Raw genomic sequence first — 19203 nt, 5'->3', positions numbered from 1 at the left:
AATGGTTTTTGGGGTCTTCAGCAGACAAAGCCAGGATACTCAAGTAGAAGCTTTTTAAGACAAATTTTAATTGAATATGAAATAGAATAATTGAGTGCCCAAGTTACCCCCAATGGAATTGAAGCATGCCTGGCTTTTAGACCTGACAAGACACTAAGCCTTTGTTGTTGCTTATATTGATATTGTAGAGGTGGGTGTCTTCAGACATTGGAAAATTCACATAGACTTTGAAGAACCCATTCAACACCATGATTCTCAGAGTTATGCTCATTCTCACCATGCATAAATGTGGCATGAATGGCATGGAAATAAGCATGGGGTGAAATAATTTGCCTAGTGTATACAATGTGCATGCAGAAAAAATGGTTAGACACAACTCTACATTACCACTGTTGAATCTTTTTCTTTCTAATATGGTAAACAAATTTGGCAATTCAGGAAGCTTGCCATCACATTTTCTTTTTATAGAATGAGTAAAGAGGGTACTTCCTTTAATTGGATTGTTTAATTATTCTGGAAGCAGAAAACTGGTCTCTTAAAGGGGCTTTGGTTTTTAAATAATTTTATTATTCTGGGAGAACAGTTCGTTACTCAAGGGAGGAAAATGCATGTTTTGTGGTTAATTAGGTTTGCCTTTGAGTAAATTTTAAATTATTCCTTACCTGAAAATTGTCTTTTGTTGTTCCTCAATGTTTTCACTTTTATGATATATTGTTATGTGTTTTGAAAAAACAGATTATAAAAACAGCTATAAAAATTTATATTTGTATAAGCATAGATAAAAGAATATATATACACAACTGTTAAATTAGAATTATCTTTGATAGGATTGTGAGTAATTTTTCCACATTTTTAATAGTGTATGTGTGCATGTGTTTATATTTTAACAGTGACTTTTGTAATCAGAAACAAAGTTTTATTTTAAGCTATTTTCTGCAGGTGGTTGAAGGATTTTCACCCAGGTAAGGTTGAATCTTTACATTGCCGTCTGTCACTTCTGACACCTTGGTTGTTCTGTAGGGGGACTTGACGAACCTTGTACATGGCAGCCACTGTTCCAAATACAGACTGGCAAGGATCCCGGGAACCAATGCATTTGTTGGCATTGTCAATGAAACATGCGACTCTCTTGCCTTCTGTGCTTGCAGCATGGTGGACCGACTGTGTCTCAACTGTCACCGGTAAAAATGTGATGGGTCATATTCTCTGTTCACCGCATTTAATATTTGAACTGATGCCAAGCATTTGAAGTGGCATCTGCAAAATAAACAGAAATGCTGGTGTATCCTGAAGAAGAGAGAAATCCCTGGTTACAAAAGCATTTAGAGCTGTGCTGTTGGTAGTATCATTGGTCCAAAGAGCAATGGATTAAGGCCAACTGTGTATTTAAACTGTTAGTTATAACTTCTTTTTTGCTGTCCTTTTAAACTAGCTCAGGGCTTCTTTATTTTCCTTCCCCAGTATATGTACAATATACAGTTTGTCATTGACTCTCCACATAGTAACTTTCTTTTTGCTTTTCAGAATGGAACAAAATGAATGTGAATGTCCTTGTGAGTGCCCTCTAGAGGTCAATGAGTGCACTGGCAACCTCACCAATGCAGAGAACCGGTAAAAACATATATATATTAAATATTTGTTTATACACACATATACAAAAAATACTATGGGGTCTCTTAGATTTGGAGGGGTTGGTATACAACGATGATTCATTTTAATGATGAAACTGTTCAGTGAGCCAGATTTCAAGCTCCATAGTACCATAAAATGATGTCTGCTTTGAGGTTTAAATTTTAAATGCTATGAAAGTGTTAAGAGTATATGTCCTACATACAGAAAAATGTGAGAATGTTACAAGCATTTACTAAGTGTCTACCATTTATCAGGCACTTTATGTACCTTAAGTCCTTTAGTTTTTTAATTAACCCTGAGATAAATATACAGGTGCTTTTCACATATGTGCATGCTTGGTCGTGCATAATATAGCATTATTTCTTCATATTAGTAACAAATTTTAACACCAGTTAAATAAAATTGTGATAAATCCCTTCTCTAGAACTTAAGAGTGTCATGTGTATTTGTATTATTCCTATTGTACATACCGATGCACGCATTGATGCTCAGAGTTGTTAAGTAATTGAACCAAGGTTACACTAAGTGGCACAGCCAGGGCTCACACTGAGATCTGTCAAGGGCCAGGGGTGTGATGAGTTTGGAATGTGGCGGTGCTGGTCCTAACCTCCCGCCTTGCTCATGCACAGAAACCCAAGCTGCGAGGTCCACCAGGAGCCCGTGACGTACACAGCTATGGACCCAGGCCTGCAGGACGCTCTTCACCAGTGTGTCAACAGCAGGTGCAGTCAGCGGATGGAAAGTGGGTAAGCAGAACCCAGTAATGAATAGTGATCAGTAGCCTCGTTGACCTTTTCCAGCTAACATTTATTATTCCCATTCTTGATGTTTTAAAAAGATACATTGGTTTTTCAGATCTGAAACTGATTTCCATAAGCCTTTTATCCACCAGATTAAATGTTATCTAGTTCCCACTTATTACCGCTACATAGCATTTGTACAATATGTTAGTAGTCTCGGTCTGTGGATGAGACAGTTTTTCTTGAAATAAAAGAAGCATGAAGGGATGTGTCATAAAGAAACAAGGCAAGAAGGCCGGGCGCGGTGGCTCATGCCTGTAATCCTAGCACTGTGGGAAGTCGAGGTGGGTGGATCGCTCGAGGCCAGGAGTTCAAGACCAGCCTGAGCAAGAGCAAGATTCCGTCTCTACTAAAAATAGAAAGAAATTATCTGGCCAACTAAAAATATATATAGAAAAAATTAGCCGGGCATGGTGGCACATGCCTGTAGTCCCAGCTACTCGGGAGGCTGAGGCAGTAGGATTGCTTAAGCCCAGGAGTTTGAGGTTGCTGTGAGCTAGGCTGACGCCTCAGCACTCACTCTAGCCCAGGCAACAGAGCAAGACTCTGTCTCAAAAAAAAAAAAAAGAAACAAGGCAAGGGAACAGGGACTCCAGAAACAGACCCAGCAATTCAGGCTCTATGTGTGATTTTTCTTTTTTTCTTTTTCTTTTTTTTTTGTTGTTGTTGTTGAGACAGGGTCTCTCTCTGTTGCCAGGGCTAGAGTGCAGTGGCGTAATCATAGCTCACTGCAACCTCAAACTCCTGGACTCAAACGATCCTCCCGCCTCAGCCTCCCAGAGTGCTAGGATTACAGGCGTGAGCCACTGTGCCCAGCCTCTATATGTGAACTTTCTAAGCTCAGTAATTTTCCTTTCTTTGGAAGCAGATCTGCTTCATAGTAGTTTTGAGAACTATAATAAAAACTACTTGCCCTCTTCCCCCTCCCCACTCCTTGGGTGGGAGCAAGTGTTTTGGACTAGGCATCATGGAAATGGCGGATGTGGGTGATTAGTTTACTGCAGCTGCAGGTCACCATTTGATGAAACAGAGTTAGTGTGTAGAAGGGACAGCCTGCTCTACCTTTGGTGTGTACTTTAGCAAAGGAAAGATCTGGCATTAGATTGATTAATTTGGGATGTTATGCCATCACTCCAAGTCAATCAAGTCTGTGAAACACTGACATTGCTTACATTCTTTTAAGATAGTCATAATGCATGTATTAATTAATAATATATTAAAAGGTCTAAGGATTTGGCAGTAGGGAAATCTGTGTAACTGGTCTAGTATTCTCCAGACTTATTTGAGTCTTTTTTCCTTCCTTTTCTTTTTTAAATGACCACACACTTGGGAGATGGTAGGCCAAAATCTAACAAACCTTGCAGCCATTTCCATTTGATCTTTTAAGATGATTTTGAATAACCCCCCATTAATCCATGATGTGTGGATATCCTTTAATTCAGAGAGAACAGTTTTATCTCTCTCTCTTCCAAGTTGAGAGGCATAAAACAGTTATCCCCTGGCGGACTGTTGCCATTCTCCTTTTAGAAGGAAGGAAACTAAAGCTCAAGAATTTCACGGCACTAGTAAGTAATGGAGATCTTAAGAGCTGTCTGAAGAACAAGCTTCTGTGCTCTCTCCTGCCCCACATTGCTTTCAAGAACACCAAGCACTGTCTTTCTTGCAGGGACTGTTTTGGGGTGCTGGATTGTGAGTGGTGCATGGTGGACAGCGATGGCAAGACTCACCTGGACAAATCCTACTGTGCACCCCAGAAGGAATGCTTCGGGGGGATTGTGGGAGCCAAAAGTCCCTATGTTGATGACATGGGAGCAATAGGTATGTTTGTTGGGAACCCAGAACAATTTGGTTCTTGAATACATATCTTCCTGCCTGTATACTAGAACGGTTTAAAAATAATCCTCTACCCAAATTTCCTGATTCATTTGCCAGTAGTCTTTAGTTACAAAACCGCGGCAGATAATTACCTTCGGAGCTGGCTAGATATTCTGTGCAGAGAGAATGGCCATCTGTCCTGCCAAATTCTGCAAGCCTGGGCCTCATTCCCATAAAGCTTGCTCTGAGAAATATCAGGGCTGATTTCCGCATGGCTGCACTCCGGATTCCGTGTGGATGTGTGTGCCAGCTGTCAGAAGTGCGGGGCTGGTGATGCACTGGGTGACCACTGCACATCTAGTTCCTGCTGCAGCCTTCACTCAACTTTTGCAAGACAGAAAGTCTTACAGCTGCAAATCAGTATTTAGGGGCTTGGGGTCAGCAGAAGCCACAGCTACACAATGTGACTAGGGCTGCCTAGGATGGAGGACAGGGACACCATAGGGAAGAACGCTCCTGGGATCCGTCTCCAAGACTTGAAAATACTGCCAAGGAGACTATATCCTTTCCTGAGCTTTTTTTTTTAGTGTCTTTCTAGAATTAACACCAAGTCCTAGTTCTTAGCTGACAGTTGACTCAAATATTTAAGCCTTTAGCTAATACCTTGATTTTTAACATTTCTTACATTAGCCTGTCTAGAAGAAGCAACACTCATATGGGAGGAAGGGTTTTGAGCTCACATATTACTACTGAACCAGGTGAGGCCATAGGTGAAGTGACCTAGCTCCAAGAAATCATTTTATATGCCACCTACAGTTTCCTATCTGGAAAGTGCGAATGGCGTTTTAAAGGGAACCCATAAACTTTGATACGCGGTCGGTTTGGCACATATTTAGTGTACCCAGAGCCCCTTATTTCAGTGGATCAGTCCGTGACCCTCCCAAGAGGGCCCACATCACCCTTGCCTCTGCACTAGGTGACTTTTTCTGTCTTGCAAGAGCAGCTCACTCCTCAGGGAGCCGGGGCTCTGAAAGCACCGGGTGCCGCATACCTAAGCAGTTCTTCTCCTGTGCTCACTGGCTCTGGCAGTCCTTGCCATTTGTGTTCTTGCTCTGCCTGGCAACCAACATTTGAGAACCAGGAATTAAACGAAGCCTCTACTCCCACGTTCTGGTGGGGCTTCTTGGAGAATTCCAAGGCTTGACGGCTGTTTATTTTCCCCAGCCCCCTTCCCGGGCTGTGCCTTCCCCCCTGGCCACCCCACTTTCCTCCACACCGCCTCCTGCACTTGGGAAGTCATAACAAAGAGCCTCTTTTTGTTTATTTCACTGAAGGTGATGAGGTGATCACATTAAACATGATTAAGAGCGCCCCCGTGGGCCCCGTGGCCGGAGGGATCATGGGGTGCATCATGGTCCTGGTCCTCGCCGTGTACGCCTATCGCCACCAGATCCATCGCCGGAGTCATCAGCACATGTCTCCTCTCGCCGCCCAAGGTGAGCTCAGAGTGAATCCCACAGCTCCTTCCGGAGGTAGCCACCTCCCTGGGGTTGTCCTGAGGCTGGAACAACAAGGCCAGTTGTGTAAGTCTCTGTGGAGTTATAAGAACAACACCACATTTTCGGCTTCTGTGGAGTCATTTCAGCAGTCCCCAAAGCCTGATTTCTTCTTCAAGAGCGCCTAAACCCTGCACACTCCATTTTGATTCCCCAGAAAAAGCCCTGGAGCCTCTCTCTTCTTACCAGCATTAGCCTCTGCCCCTGTCGTAAGCCAGTCAGGGCAGCTGGGATGCTGAGGGGGAAATTTATTTGTCAGATGTGCTGCCCTTGCAGTTGCAAAAAGACAGGCACATCACAGACACCCCAGATCACTATTGGTGAGAATATGAATCTGTTCTGATGCAGCTGCCTTCATATCGCGTGAATAAACACACATTGGTATAATCACGTCTCTTACAACAGCATAAGTAATCGAAGCCAAGTACAAAATGATTAATCTCTAGTCATGGCCTCGATACCGAGAGTTTTAGTGTGGCATCTGCACTCTTTTGTGGGGAACAAAACCATTTAATGGTCACCGCTGTCCTTCCTGCAGCCCCAGCCCCCAGGGATATGTTAACCTGACCTTTATGGCGATGAGTTTAACACACCCTTCTTCCTGGCCACTTGGCTCTCACCCTTGCAGGCAGCAGTGACAGGTTGATGTTGGAATGTTTCACTCTGGCCACCGTCCTGAAGAGGGATTGTGGGGTAATGTTGCCCGATTTAGTAACAGGGATAATCTGAAGTGCTTTCCCCTTGGCAAGATTTGGCTAGACTGAGCATGACCATCCTCCAACGTTACCTTATCCCTGGCCTTTTAGAAGCTTTTGTAACACCATTTTATCAACACAGTCAGTTATGGTTTCGACCGCTTTCCTTCTATTTCTGTCCGTTAGCGGACGATTAAAGATCTGTTGGCCTCAATCAACTTCTTTCCTCCTCCTTCTTCAGAAATCAATTTCAGGTGCCTTCTTGATTGTTCACTTCTTGCTTTGCTTTGGATTCCTGCTCCCTCCTGCTTTAAAAAAAAAAAATGGGGGCATCGGTTCACGCTTTCCAAGATAGGATTCCTTCTTGATGGAATGCTGTCACCCAGCCATCAAACGAGCACCCAGCAGGGTATGAAAGTGGATGATTTTGTTTGATTAAATAGTCATGTTTCTCTCTTTTTAATGATGGGTAGAAATGTCAGTGCGTATGTCCAACCTGGAGAATGACAGAGATGAAAGGGACGACGACAGCCACGAAGACAGAGGCATCAGTGAGTACTCAGCTGCCTCGCTGCAGAATGTGTCAGCAGGAGGCTGATCCTAAATAAATATTCCTTCTTATATCCTTTTGGCTTGTATTAAAATTTAAGAAGCTTTGACACGGTGGGTGTTTCTTTTCTCTTCCTTTTTCGTTAGGAATAAGTGTAGGTCTTTGTTTTAGAAAATCTCGAAATTAGGGTGTTATTTTGTGCCTTAAGTATTTTGGCCTAAAACAGATCACCCTTTCCTTCCTTTCTGTTCCTCATTACTTTCCAACATAGTATTTAAGAAAGGGAAGTTTCAGGTGTGCATTTTTTTAATCCCTTAACTAGTATATACAGCTTGGGTTTGGAAAGGAGAGCATTTTCTTTATTAAAAGAAAGTTCCACTAATGTTGAGCTACCCTGGGCTTCACCTTCCTAGAGCATAGCTTCTTGGTACATGTTGGTAATATGTAATTAAGTACCTCTCACTGCACCAGTTCTAAGATCAGCTCCCCTGATACTCAGAATTTTTTAAAAATTACTTATTCTAGCACTCCAAAGAATAACTCCCCCAACATGTGAATAAGCCCACTCAGAGCAAATGTGCTTGAAACGATAAAGATGCTGGCATAGGAGTGACATTGACTGTCCTTGACTTTCCACAGTCAGCAACACTCGGTTTATAGCTGCGGTCATCGAACGGCACGCACACAGTCCAGAAAGGAGGCGGCGCTACTGGGGCCGATCGGGCACGGAAAGCGATCACGGTGAGAGCCAGCATCCTGTGCTTGGAGACCTAAGGCACCTGGTGTACCCCTGTGGGATGGTGCCCACACCTGCCTCCCTCTCTCTTTCCTGTTCTGTGTTCAAGTAAATTATAAGAGCCCGAGGGCAATTCTGCTTATGTCCAGCACTCTCGGGCACAAGCAGGATGACCTCTGGGCACACAGGTGGCTTCCAAGTGTTTCTCCATGAAGAAGGATTCGTATTGTCAGAGTGGAAGCCGCTTACTCACCCACTTGATTGTCAGTAGAGTCAGCATCCTCTTAGGTCCTGCCATCCGGTGTGGGTTGGCAAACATCAGCATCGTTAAGTGCTTTCCCAGCCACGTCCCCTTGGGGCATGACAAGAATCTGTGCTGTCCTCTAGAATTCTCCGGCCCTGACCTCTGGTCTTGTCTGGGAGGTTCAGAAATGGCTTCACCAAAGAAGCAACATTTGCACTGAGCCTTGAGGGATAATTAAAGAAAAGTTAGGGGCAAAGGATATGAGAGGCAAAAAGATACCTGTGTGTGCAAAGTCGTGGAGTTGTATAAAGTACCCGTAAGATGCTCAAAACGGGTCAGGCTGAATTGTGAAGACATGAGATGCCAAGTGCTAAGGACTTAGGAAGTCCACATGCTTCTCTCCTCGATATCCATGTTGTCTGCTGTCACAAAGAGCAGAGGTAACCTAGTCTGTAAGCGTCACAGTCTATGTTGCTGTAGCTCCACAAAAATATAAACAGGTATGGTAGGACTTTTCCTGTTATCGTCAGATCTTTTTATTTTTTTAAGGTAGCTCTTTAATTTTCCAGAAATCTTTACTTTCCTCCCAGAATCAGGTCTTTTAGTTAATGCATATAAAATATATTTAATCCTTTTTGACTTAGCTTCTTCTATGCCTTTCTGAGAAAAAAAAGTCTTCAAACAGTATGCTCCCACACCTGTGCTAAAAAATGCAGAACCAGATATTCTTCAAAACAACCGATGTCGCCTTTCACACTACAGCCAGGTTTTCAAACTCCCTTTGGAAAACAGGAGAAGCTAAAGCTCTCTTTTACAAATTGGAGATTGTTAATTTGGGCTTTGAGTGACATTGTTCCCACCAACTAAATAGAAACTTTGGGTTTCTATGGAGAGCCAAAACAGAACTTAAATTTTTCAGTTTCTTTGACTTTCTGGCGTTTTTCCCTAAAAACCTTTGAACCTGCATAAATTCCTGCTGCCAGGCAGTTCTGTGCCTTCTCCTTTGAATAATGAAACAGGTTTGAGGCTACTAAAGTTCAACAGAAATAATTTCTTATTCAGCAGAACTACTGAATCCTTTTTCTCTCTACCCCAATAGAAGTGGCATCAGTACCAAATTGGGATTCTGAGTGACATTTACGATGTTCTGTTAGCCTTTCCCATTGTCTTAGTAAAATGGCATATGAAGCAACAGCTTAGATGAAAGCAATGGTGCAGTGTCAGTATCTGAAAACCAAGGACTCCAGCTAAGGGCTTGGTTCCTTTCATTTTTCACAATAATTGGATCCCTATTATCCCCAAGGAATGAAAAACAGTTTTTTTGTGCAGACAAAATGCAGCACCAAAAGGAGAAGGCATTGACACTGCACATATTTCAAATGCATCATCAAATCAATAGAATTTAACTGCATGTTATCATCCCTTGAAACCTGTACATGGGTCACTAAAAATGGTGGCATCGAGTTAATGTCTGTGTGATGCCTGGAGGCGAAGCTATACACATTAAACGAGGAAATCTAATTGTCCTGTCAACACGTTTCTTGCTTATCTGTGTATCCTCCTATTTGGTGACTGTACTGGGCTTCTGGTGTGTACTGTTATGCACCAAATTAACAGCATCTCGTGTATACAACAGGGGTCCCACAGATTGCGATGGAGCTGAAAAATTCCTATTGCCTGGTGACATCTTGACGATTCTGATCCTGTGCAGGCCTAGGCTAATGTGTGTGTTTGTCTTCATTTTTAACCAAAAATTTTTTAAACTAAAAATGAAAAATGTTTTAAATAGAAAAAAGCTTATAAAATAAGGATATAATGAAGGAGAATATTTTTGTACAGCTGTACAATGTGCTTGTGTTTTAAGCTATGTATGTGCCATTATGAAAGAGTCAAAACTTAAAAAATTAAAAAGTATTAGGTAAGGTTAATTTATTATTGAAGGAAGAAAAAATTTTTACAAATTTTGTGTAGCCTCAATGTGTACAGCGTTCAAACAGTCTGCAGTAGTGTGTAGTCACATGCTAGCCATCACCTTCGCTCAGCACTCGCTCGCGGCCGCACCCAGGGCAGTTTAAGTCCCACAAAGTCCGTTCATGGTAAGTGCCCTGTACAGGTGTGCCATTTTTTAGTCTTTTACACTGTATTTTTGCTGTACCTTTTCTTTATTGAGATATGTTTAGATATACAAATACTCACCACTGTGTTACAGTTGCCCACAGCATTCAGCACAGTAACAAGCTGTGCAGGTCTGTAGCCGGGGCGCAAGAGGCTGTAGCAGATAGCCTAGGTGTGCAGTAGGCTACACTGTCAAGCTCTGTGTAGGTGCATTGTGATGTTTGCACAATGACAAAATCATCTAAGGATGCTTTTCCCACAACATATCCCTGTCCTTAAGCAATACGTGACTGTACTAAGCACCGTGGAGGGAGTTAGAGATGGGAGACTTGTCTGTTCTTGAGGCAGGTGGCACAGGGGAGGAGCTAAGGAGATAGAGTCAACCCAAGCTCACTTTGAATCCCACTTCTCCCTCTTTTTTTTTTTTTTTTTTTTTTTTAATCTATCGCAACTTGAAGTGAGCTACTTTGGACCTCAGTTTTCTAATACTTAAAGTAGGATTAAAAATTCCTGCCTGGTAAAGTTGTTGTGAGGATTAAATAAAATGACCTATGGCAGGCTTAGAGCTCAGGGTTGACTTCCCTACCTCCATGCCCACCCTGCCCTGCAGGAATTTACGATCTAGGAGGAAACTCTAAATGTATACATGTAGCCACAAGACTGATAAAAGGGAGGATGTGACAGCTTCCTTAAGGAAAGAGGGGTAGGATAGGTCACTTTCATCTGCAGGTAAATCGTGGAAAAGCCAATGGAGGAACATGGCACTGCCTGGCCCTTGGACTGGTGGGATGGGCGTGCCGTGGTTCTGTGCTACCCAGTGAGCATCTTTCTGTGTGAGGCCTTGGGTGTGACACCCCGGAGGAAACTCAAAAGAATGAAATGTATAAGGGTATGACTGCTGAACAGCCTAGGCTTTCATGGTGTGGTTCAGAGTTGTGATGTTCCTAGAATTAAAACTGAATGTTACCAAGCTATCTTGGAAATTTCAGGCTGTGTTTTTATTTAGAAATAGTTTATGTGATCAAAAGAGTTTTGTGTTTCTTTTCTTATTTTTTTTTTTTGTCTGTTTGTTTAGAGATAAGGTCTTGCTGTGTCACCATGGCTTGAGTGCAGTTGCACAATCACAGCTCACTGCAACCTCAAACTCCTGGGTTCAAGCGATCCTTTCACCTCAGCCTCTGCACTAGTTAGGACTGTAGGTGTGCACCACCATGCCTGGCTAATTTATTTTTATTTTTATTTTTATTTTTTAATTTAGAGACAAGATCTCGCTATGTTGCCCAGGCTGGTCTCAAACTCCTGGCCTCAAGCGATCCTCCCTCCTTTGCCTCCCAAAGCACTGGGATAACAGACATGAGCCACCAAGCCTGGCCAGAGTTTTGTGTTTCAAAGGAATCTAATTTTAATTTTTGTATCTTAAAAGAAAAACTACTCAAATTGAGAGTGTTTTTTGAAAAGTTGAATCATTTTGGTCAATATTCTAAGACCACTTAGAATGATTGTTATTAAGCCAAGTGTTACACTCACAAGTGGAGGTTAGGAACAATCACTGTCTGTATGCTTTTAACTGTGTATCTGCTTTGTTCATTATTTCTCTTAAAAATATCATGTTCTGTCTAATCATATACTAGCTTATTTTCAAGTTTAAAAAACACCAATATATATTTGCTCCTTATGAATTTATATTTTGGTCACTATCTTATTAGAAATTTTATGCAAATGTATATTAAGCAACTTTTTTTTTCTTTGAAAAGGGGAATTTCCCCCTAGTTCTTGGCAAATTCCAAAATACTTAAAAGGGAAATAAAAGGCAAACACAAAACCTTGAAAACCTGATTGAAAACCATGTAGGTCAATTATAAGACCATTTTCTGGTGCTATACAGATATTCTCCTGCAGTTACTGTCTGTGGCCACGAGATGGTGAGTGAGTCCCCAGAGGGACCTAACGTCCTTACAATCAATCAAGGTTTCTTAGGAACCATCAGATAAATACATAAGCAGAATGTCAAAGAACAAAAACCTAATCTTGGCTCTTTTGTTCTTAACGGACTCCTGGCCTCCTTCCGAAAGCCTATTTCTCGCTTGAGATTGTCTTTGCAGACACTTTGCTGTCCCAGCCTTTGCATAGTAAAGAAATTTTTCCTTTGAAAGTGTTTGCAGATATCCTTTGTGTTTCGAACAGTGCTTCCTCCTCCATGAGTCCGGGACCACGTCTGTCTTAATTCATCACTGTTCCCGGTGCTCGACAGAACTGCCTGGCCCTGAGTAAACAATTAATTTGTCGAATGAGGCAATGTGTTTCTCTCTCCTGCCTCTCCACAACTTGCTTTCCTTAGTTATCAAAATAAGAGGAAATTACAGAGGGATTGAGCAATAGTATCCTAGTGAGAAGATTAAATGGAGTGGCCTTAGTATGAGAGTTTTACTCTGAAAGGCCTCTGCTGCGGTTCTCATCAGAAAGCAGTAACAGAAGAAATGAGGGTGCCCCCCGGGTTGCCTTGGAGACAGCAGCACTTTCACTGCCACCCTGGGTCACTCGGACCTGTGACCAGCCAAGCTCAGAGCGTCTCTGGACTCTGCCAGAAGCCCTAGGCAGGGCCCAGTGAATCCTAGAATGTCTTCATTATTAGAGGAGACAAGTGACTGTCATACCAGGCCAAGCCACAGATAACTAAAAAAAAAAAGAAGAATTCACTGGTGCCAATTGCTTTGGGAACATAGTATGCAGTGGTTGCAGGGGGCGGGGGTTGCTTTTGTTTGTAAGTGCCTGTTTTGTGTGAAGTACTATGTTAAATCCTGGGAGTATAAAGATAAACAAGTGCCTGTGATTTATGAAAGAATTTGCTAATGGACAGATGGCCTTGTTTTTCTTATAATATGCTAGCATCTAAGATAGAGATGTGTTCAGAATGCTGAGTAAATGCACAGAAGGGGCACCAGCCCCGTGGGGGCTGTGCACTGGAGGCGGTGTGGGGGAGTCGGTTGGGAAGCTTCCCAGAGAAGACCTTCCAAGCGAGGCCAGTAGCAAGATGAGGGACAGTGGGGGGTGAGCCAAAGCAGCAGGGCCCCCGTGAATCTAACACCTCAGCTGTTAAAATGAATTGTCAGTTAGTGTGGGTGCTTGTAAATGAGCAGAGACGGGAAGCTATCCAGGAGGTGTTTGAATAATCAACAGAGTTGCTGGGATTTTGCTAAAATCCTGTTTTCTACTTTCATCCTTTGCACGAACAGCATAAGGTGGTTTAAGCACACACAGCACTTTGTAACAGGTTTGGGAGCCTCCCACCCAATCTCACATTCAAGACCTAGCACTGCCACAGCTGAGAAACTTGTTCTGGCTTCTGGCCTCCTAATCTCGGGTAAAGGCATCACTATTTCCCTAGGCTCTGAACCCAGAAAACTCGACCTTATCCAAGGGTGTCAACCTCCCTGGCATCTTCTCCAGGCAGGTCCATTTGGTCACCAGATCCAGCCTACTCTTTTGAACAGTCTCGTAAACAGTCTCTTGTTCCATTTTCAAACACTTCAACTGTCCCACTTTCAGGTCCTCACTGTCTCCTTGAAGCCCATGCTCCCGCCTCCTGTCCTCTAAGCTTCTGATCTCACCTTCCTTCTGTCCAGCCTCCTCATTGCCACCTGCCTGCCACCTTTGCCCATTACTAGATCCTAGCTCATAGCTCATAGCTCTGACCAGCTTCTGGGGTGGGAGTGTTGTTTTGTTTTTGTCATTTATTTGTTTTTTGAGACAAGGTCTCACTATGTTGCCTGGGCTAGTGTGTAGTGACATTATCATAGCTCACAGCAACCTCAAACCCCAGAGCTCAAGTGATCTTCCTGCCTCAGCCTCCTGAGTTGCTAGGACTGCAGGTATGTGCCATCACACCTGGCTAATTTTTCTATTTTTTATGGAGACAGGGTCTCACTGTGTTACTCAGGCTGGTCTCAAACTCCTGGCCTCCAGTGATCCTCCTGCCTCGGCCTCCTAAAGTGCTGGGATTACAGGCATGAGCCGCAGCGCCCAGCTAACCCACCAACCTTGATCTGGTCTTAGCCTACCGGCACAGAGCCATCTCCCACTGCCCCTCCCCAACACCAAGCTTTCAGCATTCCCAAAGCCCATCAGAGTCTGTCAAGCTACTGTGTCATTGCATGTGCTTATGCCCTGCTGGGAGTACCTGTCCACCCCTTTATCAATCTAGTGAGTCCCTTTTCTCCCATCACGGCTACCTCTTCCAGGATCTAAACCAAGATCACCAGCTTTGGGGTTCCTTTTGATACGCCTGTTTGAGCACAGGAGTGTTTCCCACTCTTGCCTGTGGGCTTCTCAGGAGTGGAGGGTACACCTTACCCTTTTTCTGTTCCGCCTCAAGCCTGGCAGCTGGCACCAAGAAAACACTCAGTCACCATAGACACACATGTCACCGAAGTCTCCCTCTTCTGCCCTGACTTCTCAGATGACGCTTCTGAGTTTCTGGCTACACATCTCCACCGATGTGACCCAAAGACTCTCAAAATCAAGATGCATAAAAACAAAATTTGTTTTCTCTCCTGAAACTCGGGGTCTCTGTGTCTCCCTCCCTCATCATCCTAACTTAAAGATATAGTCACCTTTAACCACCCCTTACCTCCCATAATCACCCACATCTGATGGTTTACCAACTGCTGTTGCTTCCACCTGAGATAGCTTTTAAATCTGTCCAATCCCACTGAGCTAGTTTTAATTCTTCATCTCTCATCTGGGCTATTGCAATAACCTTCTAACACCTCCCTCTCTCTTTCATTCACCCTCCGAACTGCCACCTGAACTCTGTGAACAAGAACTGATCATGCCATTTTTTGGTCTATTCAAAATCGTGTATTCTCTCTCCATTTTCTAGCCTTTAGTGTGGGCTTTATGATCTGACTTGAACTTTCCTTTCTGCCTTCCACCTTGCCCTATTCAGCTACCTGCTAGCACTTATTGAGCCACATGCTCCAGGAATGGCCTTCATTTCCACACCTCTGTGGCTGTGTTCATCCTGTTCCTTTGTTCCTGTCCACTTATCAAGTGCCCATTCATCCACTTAAGCCTAACTAAAATATGAGTTCTTCTTTGAAGCTTCCTCGTTCCCCCAGCCAGAATTAGTTATTCCCTCTTCTGGATTTCAATTATAGCATTTACCATTATCTACATTAAAGGAAGACTCACTTTGTGAACATCTGTCTCATACTCACTTGTTATTAAGAAGACATCTCTTATTCATGTTTCCTCATCTCCCCCTCCAGCACCATAACAGTCTTCGATAAATGAATAATTGAATGACCTATGCTTGTACTTGTTTCATTTCTCAAACACTAGCTTTTGCATTCTTTGTGCAGGGACCAGGTTTTCATTTTTGTGTTTCCTCCAGCGCCTACCACAGTGACTTATATGTAGTAGGTGCCCAATAAGTATTTGTGAATTGGATTGACAGTTAAATAATTCTATCATTTGAATAATGTTTCATTGAGGACAGGGAACTGCCTTTCCCATTTTTGCACAGAGCATGCCATTGCAACCACAAACTACTCCTGCTTGGCTATATGAAAGCACATCAATTTTGCAACCACGAATGTGACTAGCACAACCCACGAGTGAGTGCTGATTGATGCTAACGGTAGATGCAGTGGAAATATTAATGAGCTGTCGCTTCTCAAACCGTTTAAAGAAGAATTTTGCAATATTTAAAAACATGCCAGGGTTCTTGGAATGGAATCCTTTGATCAACAAGGGCATTTTCCTTTGAAACATGTATTACTTAGAATACCAAAAGAAATTAATGTTTAAATACAGTGAGCCAGCTCACACAGGGAATAGTTCATTCCTTTGCTAGTTGCTGCGGGTGTATGTGGAGTTAGTGTTTCATTAGGTACTAAAACTTTGGGCAAGTTTCACAACCTTTGTGATCATCATGTCCCTCACTTATGAAATGGATGTTAGAATACATGGGTCATTGATATGCAAGAGTTACCTAATACAGCTGGTTGCTATGGAGCAGGTGTGCAGGTGATGATGACAGTTTTTTGAGGTTTTGTTGTTGTGGCATCACACCGACACATTTTTTTTTTTTTTTTTTTTTTTGAGACAGAGTCTCGCTTTGTTGCCCGGGCTAGAGTGAGTGCCATGGCATCAGCCTAGCTCACAGCAACCTCAGACTCCTGGGCTTAAGTGATCCTACTGCCTCAGCCTCCCGAGTAGCTGGGACTACAGGCATGCACCACCATGCCCGGCTAATTTTTTCTATATAGATTTTTAGGTGTCCAAATCATTTCTTTCTATTTTTGGTAGAGACGGGCTCTCACTCTTGCTCAGGCTGGTCTCGAACTCCTGACTTCCAGCGATCCACCCGTCTCGGCCTCCCAGAGTGCTAGGATTACAGGCGTGAGCCACCGCGCCCAGCCTGCACACCGACACATTTTGAAGCCTAAATTTCCCCATCATCCCTTAACTGGAGTACTGTTCAGATCTTTTTCTTGAAGCTGCCTGATTTTTGGATTTCTTTAATATAAGAAATAATCTTATCTCAGGGAGAAGTGTAGGAGGATAGTTCTCCAAATATCAGTGGTGGCTATCTATGGATGATCTATGGATGATGGGGTGTGGAGTGATTTTAATTTTTGTGGTTTGGGGATTTGGGGTGAGGGTGTTGTTTATTTTTTTCTCTGCCATACTTTCTCAATTGTCTAAAATGATTATGTATTTATTGTGTAGTTGTTTTGAGGGAGGAAAAAATAGTTATCTCTAGATCTCTTTAAAAATAAATTGTTTTAACATCTGACAGTCTGCAAATGTTTGCACCTATGTATCCCAAAGATAGGAACACCTCCCAGTGCCCTAGAAATTGTAATGAACTCTCTCTGCATCTTGAAGCTCTCAGCTATGTGTTTGTTTTGTTCCTTTTCTAGGTTACAGCACCATGAGCCCACAGGAAGACAGTGAAAATCCTCCGTGCAACAATGACCCCTTGTCAGCCGGGGTTGACGTGGGGAACCACGATGAGGACTTAGACCTGGACACCCCCCCTCAGACTGCTGCCCTACTAAGTCACAAGTTCCACCACTACCGGTCACACCACCCCACTCTTCATCACAGCCACCACTTGCAGGCAGCCGTGACGGTACACACTGTCGATGCGGAGTGCTAACAATCTCCTCACCTCCATGAGAAGATGGGATGTGGGAAATACAGAATGTTCTGGAAGAAAAAGAGCCAGCTTAAAACTCACAGCAAGAGACCACCCCCCCCCTTGTGTTTGTGCTTTGTCCAGAGTGGTTTAATTCATTTCCTGCCTGTCAACAGGTTTAAAAATAAGAGAAACAACAACAGAAGTCACATTTGTGAAGACGTGAAGCTGGTTCTGAAATGGAGGGGAAATCAGCCTGATTAATGAACCTGCCATGATACTAATGGAACGGAACAGAAGGCGAACCTCCAAACATAGAGACGCAACCTATAAATGAAGCTGAGCCAGAGGAATGTTCCGAGGAGCCAGAAACATTCAGCTCTCCTTAACTGGAAGAGAGAACAATCTTCTCAACCAGAGACCGGGAATGTGGCACATCCAGATATAAACGTGTGCTTTGAAGATTTCGCTTTGTTTCTTAGCGGTACCTAGATACCACGATTGCTGTATGGAACTCATCTTAAGCTCTAAATGATGCATCTCAAAATTTCTAAGTAAAGGATTATTTTTCTACTATTTATTGAACTTTCAAACATTCTCAAACTTTGGGGAAAAGGAAAGGAAACACATGAGACGTTTTCAGCAATTATCCCTAGCTGTTTTGTGTGTGATGAAGTGGTTCTTGATTAGGAGTTCTGTTTCTTATTTAACTGGTATCATCCCACTGCCCCACTCCACAAAATGGGAAAATGAAGAAATCTTTCTCTCTAACTTGTTTACATCATTTCATGGAAACACATCTTTATTTGTAATGCAGTATTCTTTCTCTGTGTTTGACAGAGGTGGGGAAGGGCAGAGGAATCCGAGACATTTTAAAAGAAATTTTATGTTTCTCTGTAACTCATTTCCACTCCCATACAATGCTATTCTTAGGTTTCGTAGAAACCTAATATTACAACTCCAGCCTTTCAGCTAAAGGAGGGTTGGATTTATTCTCCTTGTTTTAAAGACTTTATAAATGTCCCATTTTTGACTCTCAGAACATTGAACATACAAGGGAAGAAGTTTTTTTTTTTTAATTGTGAAAGTTTGGTTCTTAATTAAAGATTTCTTTTGAAATCATAGTTAAAAGCTGCTGCCAGTTATCCAAGGAGTTATTCACCAAACTGCTTTGTGATATATACAGAGATTAATCAAATCTGGCTACTACAACATGGGGCATCGTAATTTTAAAGTAGTTGTTCTAATTACAGTGATGTATTTTAGATTCACATTTTGTGATTCAAATATGTTATAAAGACATTCTTGCACCGTGTGTGGTAAATCTCCGTTTATATGTAGTTGGAAAAAATTCACTGAATAATGTTTTAATGATAGGGTATTATGATACAATGTAAAAAAAATTGGTTCTTCAGCAGTACAGAAAGTAAACTATATATGTGCTATCAGGAAACCCCTACATACTGTGTATAAAATTGCAGTCTAGTGAAATAAACTGTATGCAACAGACCATCCTAGTTGCCACAGTGATTTATTATTGTACCACTTCTGTCTCAAGGCAAGTTACATTCACTCTGTAACCTAGCAAGTCAATTGCTGAACTGGAAGTAGGCCTTCTTCCAATGCCACAGTCAACTTCAGGGGCTTCTTGACCATCTCAAACATGCAATGGAACTTCAGGATATAATGGGATAAAATAAAAAGCAAACATTTTAAAACTGTCTAGAATGTAGCCGCCTCTTCCAAATCTGCATCATTAAAAATAAATGATTATTCTGTAACTGCTGGAAGGATTGAATGAGTTTCCTGTCTTCCCAGAAAATTAAACTTCTCCATGGGATACTGTGTTTTTTCTTAAGTTGAGAACCTTGGTGTTATGAAACCAGCTTCTTGATTGAGGAGCGGGGTGGAGTGGA

General features: G+C 42.6%; 1 protein-coding gene across 1 annotated transcript in view; it reads left to right on the top strand.

Annotated features, from left to right (window-relative positions):
• The window catches only part of CACHD1 (cache domain containing 1), a 202100-nt gene extending 183308 nt beyond the window's left edge, over window positions 1-18792 (top strand). The window contains exons 20-27 of the mRNA XM_045547842.1: window positions 1021-1181; window positions 1525-1611; window positions 2262-2378; window positions 4099-4250; window positions 5582-5743; window positions 6972-7049; window positions 7688-7789; window positions 17070-18792. Of these exons, the coding sequence (XP_045403798.1) occupies window positions 1021-1181; window positions 1525-1611; window positions 2262-2378; window positions 4099-4250; window positions 5582-5743; window positions 6972-7049; window positions 7688-7789; window positions 17070-17308 (1098 nt within the window). The 3' untranslated portion in view covers window positions 17309-18792. The remainder of the gene's footprint in view (window positions 1-1020; window positions 1182-1524; window positions 1612-2261; window positions 2379-4098; window positions 4251-5581; window positions 5744-6971; window positions 7050-7687; window positions 7790-17069) is intronic.
• Window positions 18793-19203: the final 411 nt, after the last annotated feature.

The sequence above is a fragment of the Lemur catta genome, chromosome 3 (genome assembly GCF_020740605.2).
Source record: "Lemur catta isolate mLemCat1 chromosome 3, mLemCat1.pri, whole genome shotgun sequence".
Taxonomy (NCBI): domain Eukaryota; kingdom Metazoa; phylum Chordata; class Mammalia; order Primates; family Lemuridae; genus Lemur; species Lemur catta.
Note: the sequence above shows the minus strand (reverse complement) of the source record. Positions and strands in the feature narration are given on the sequence as shown.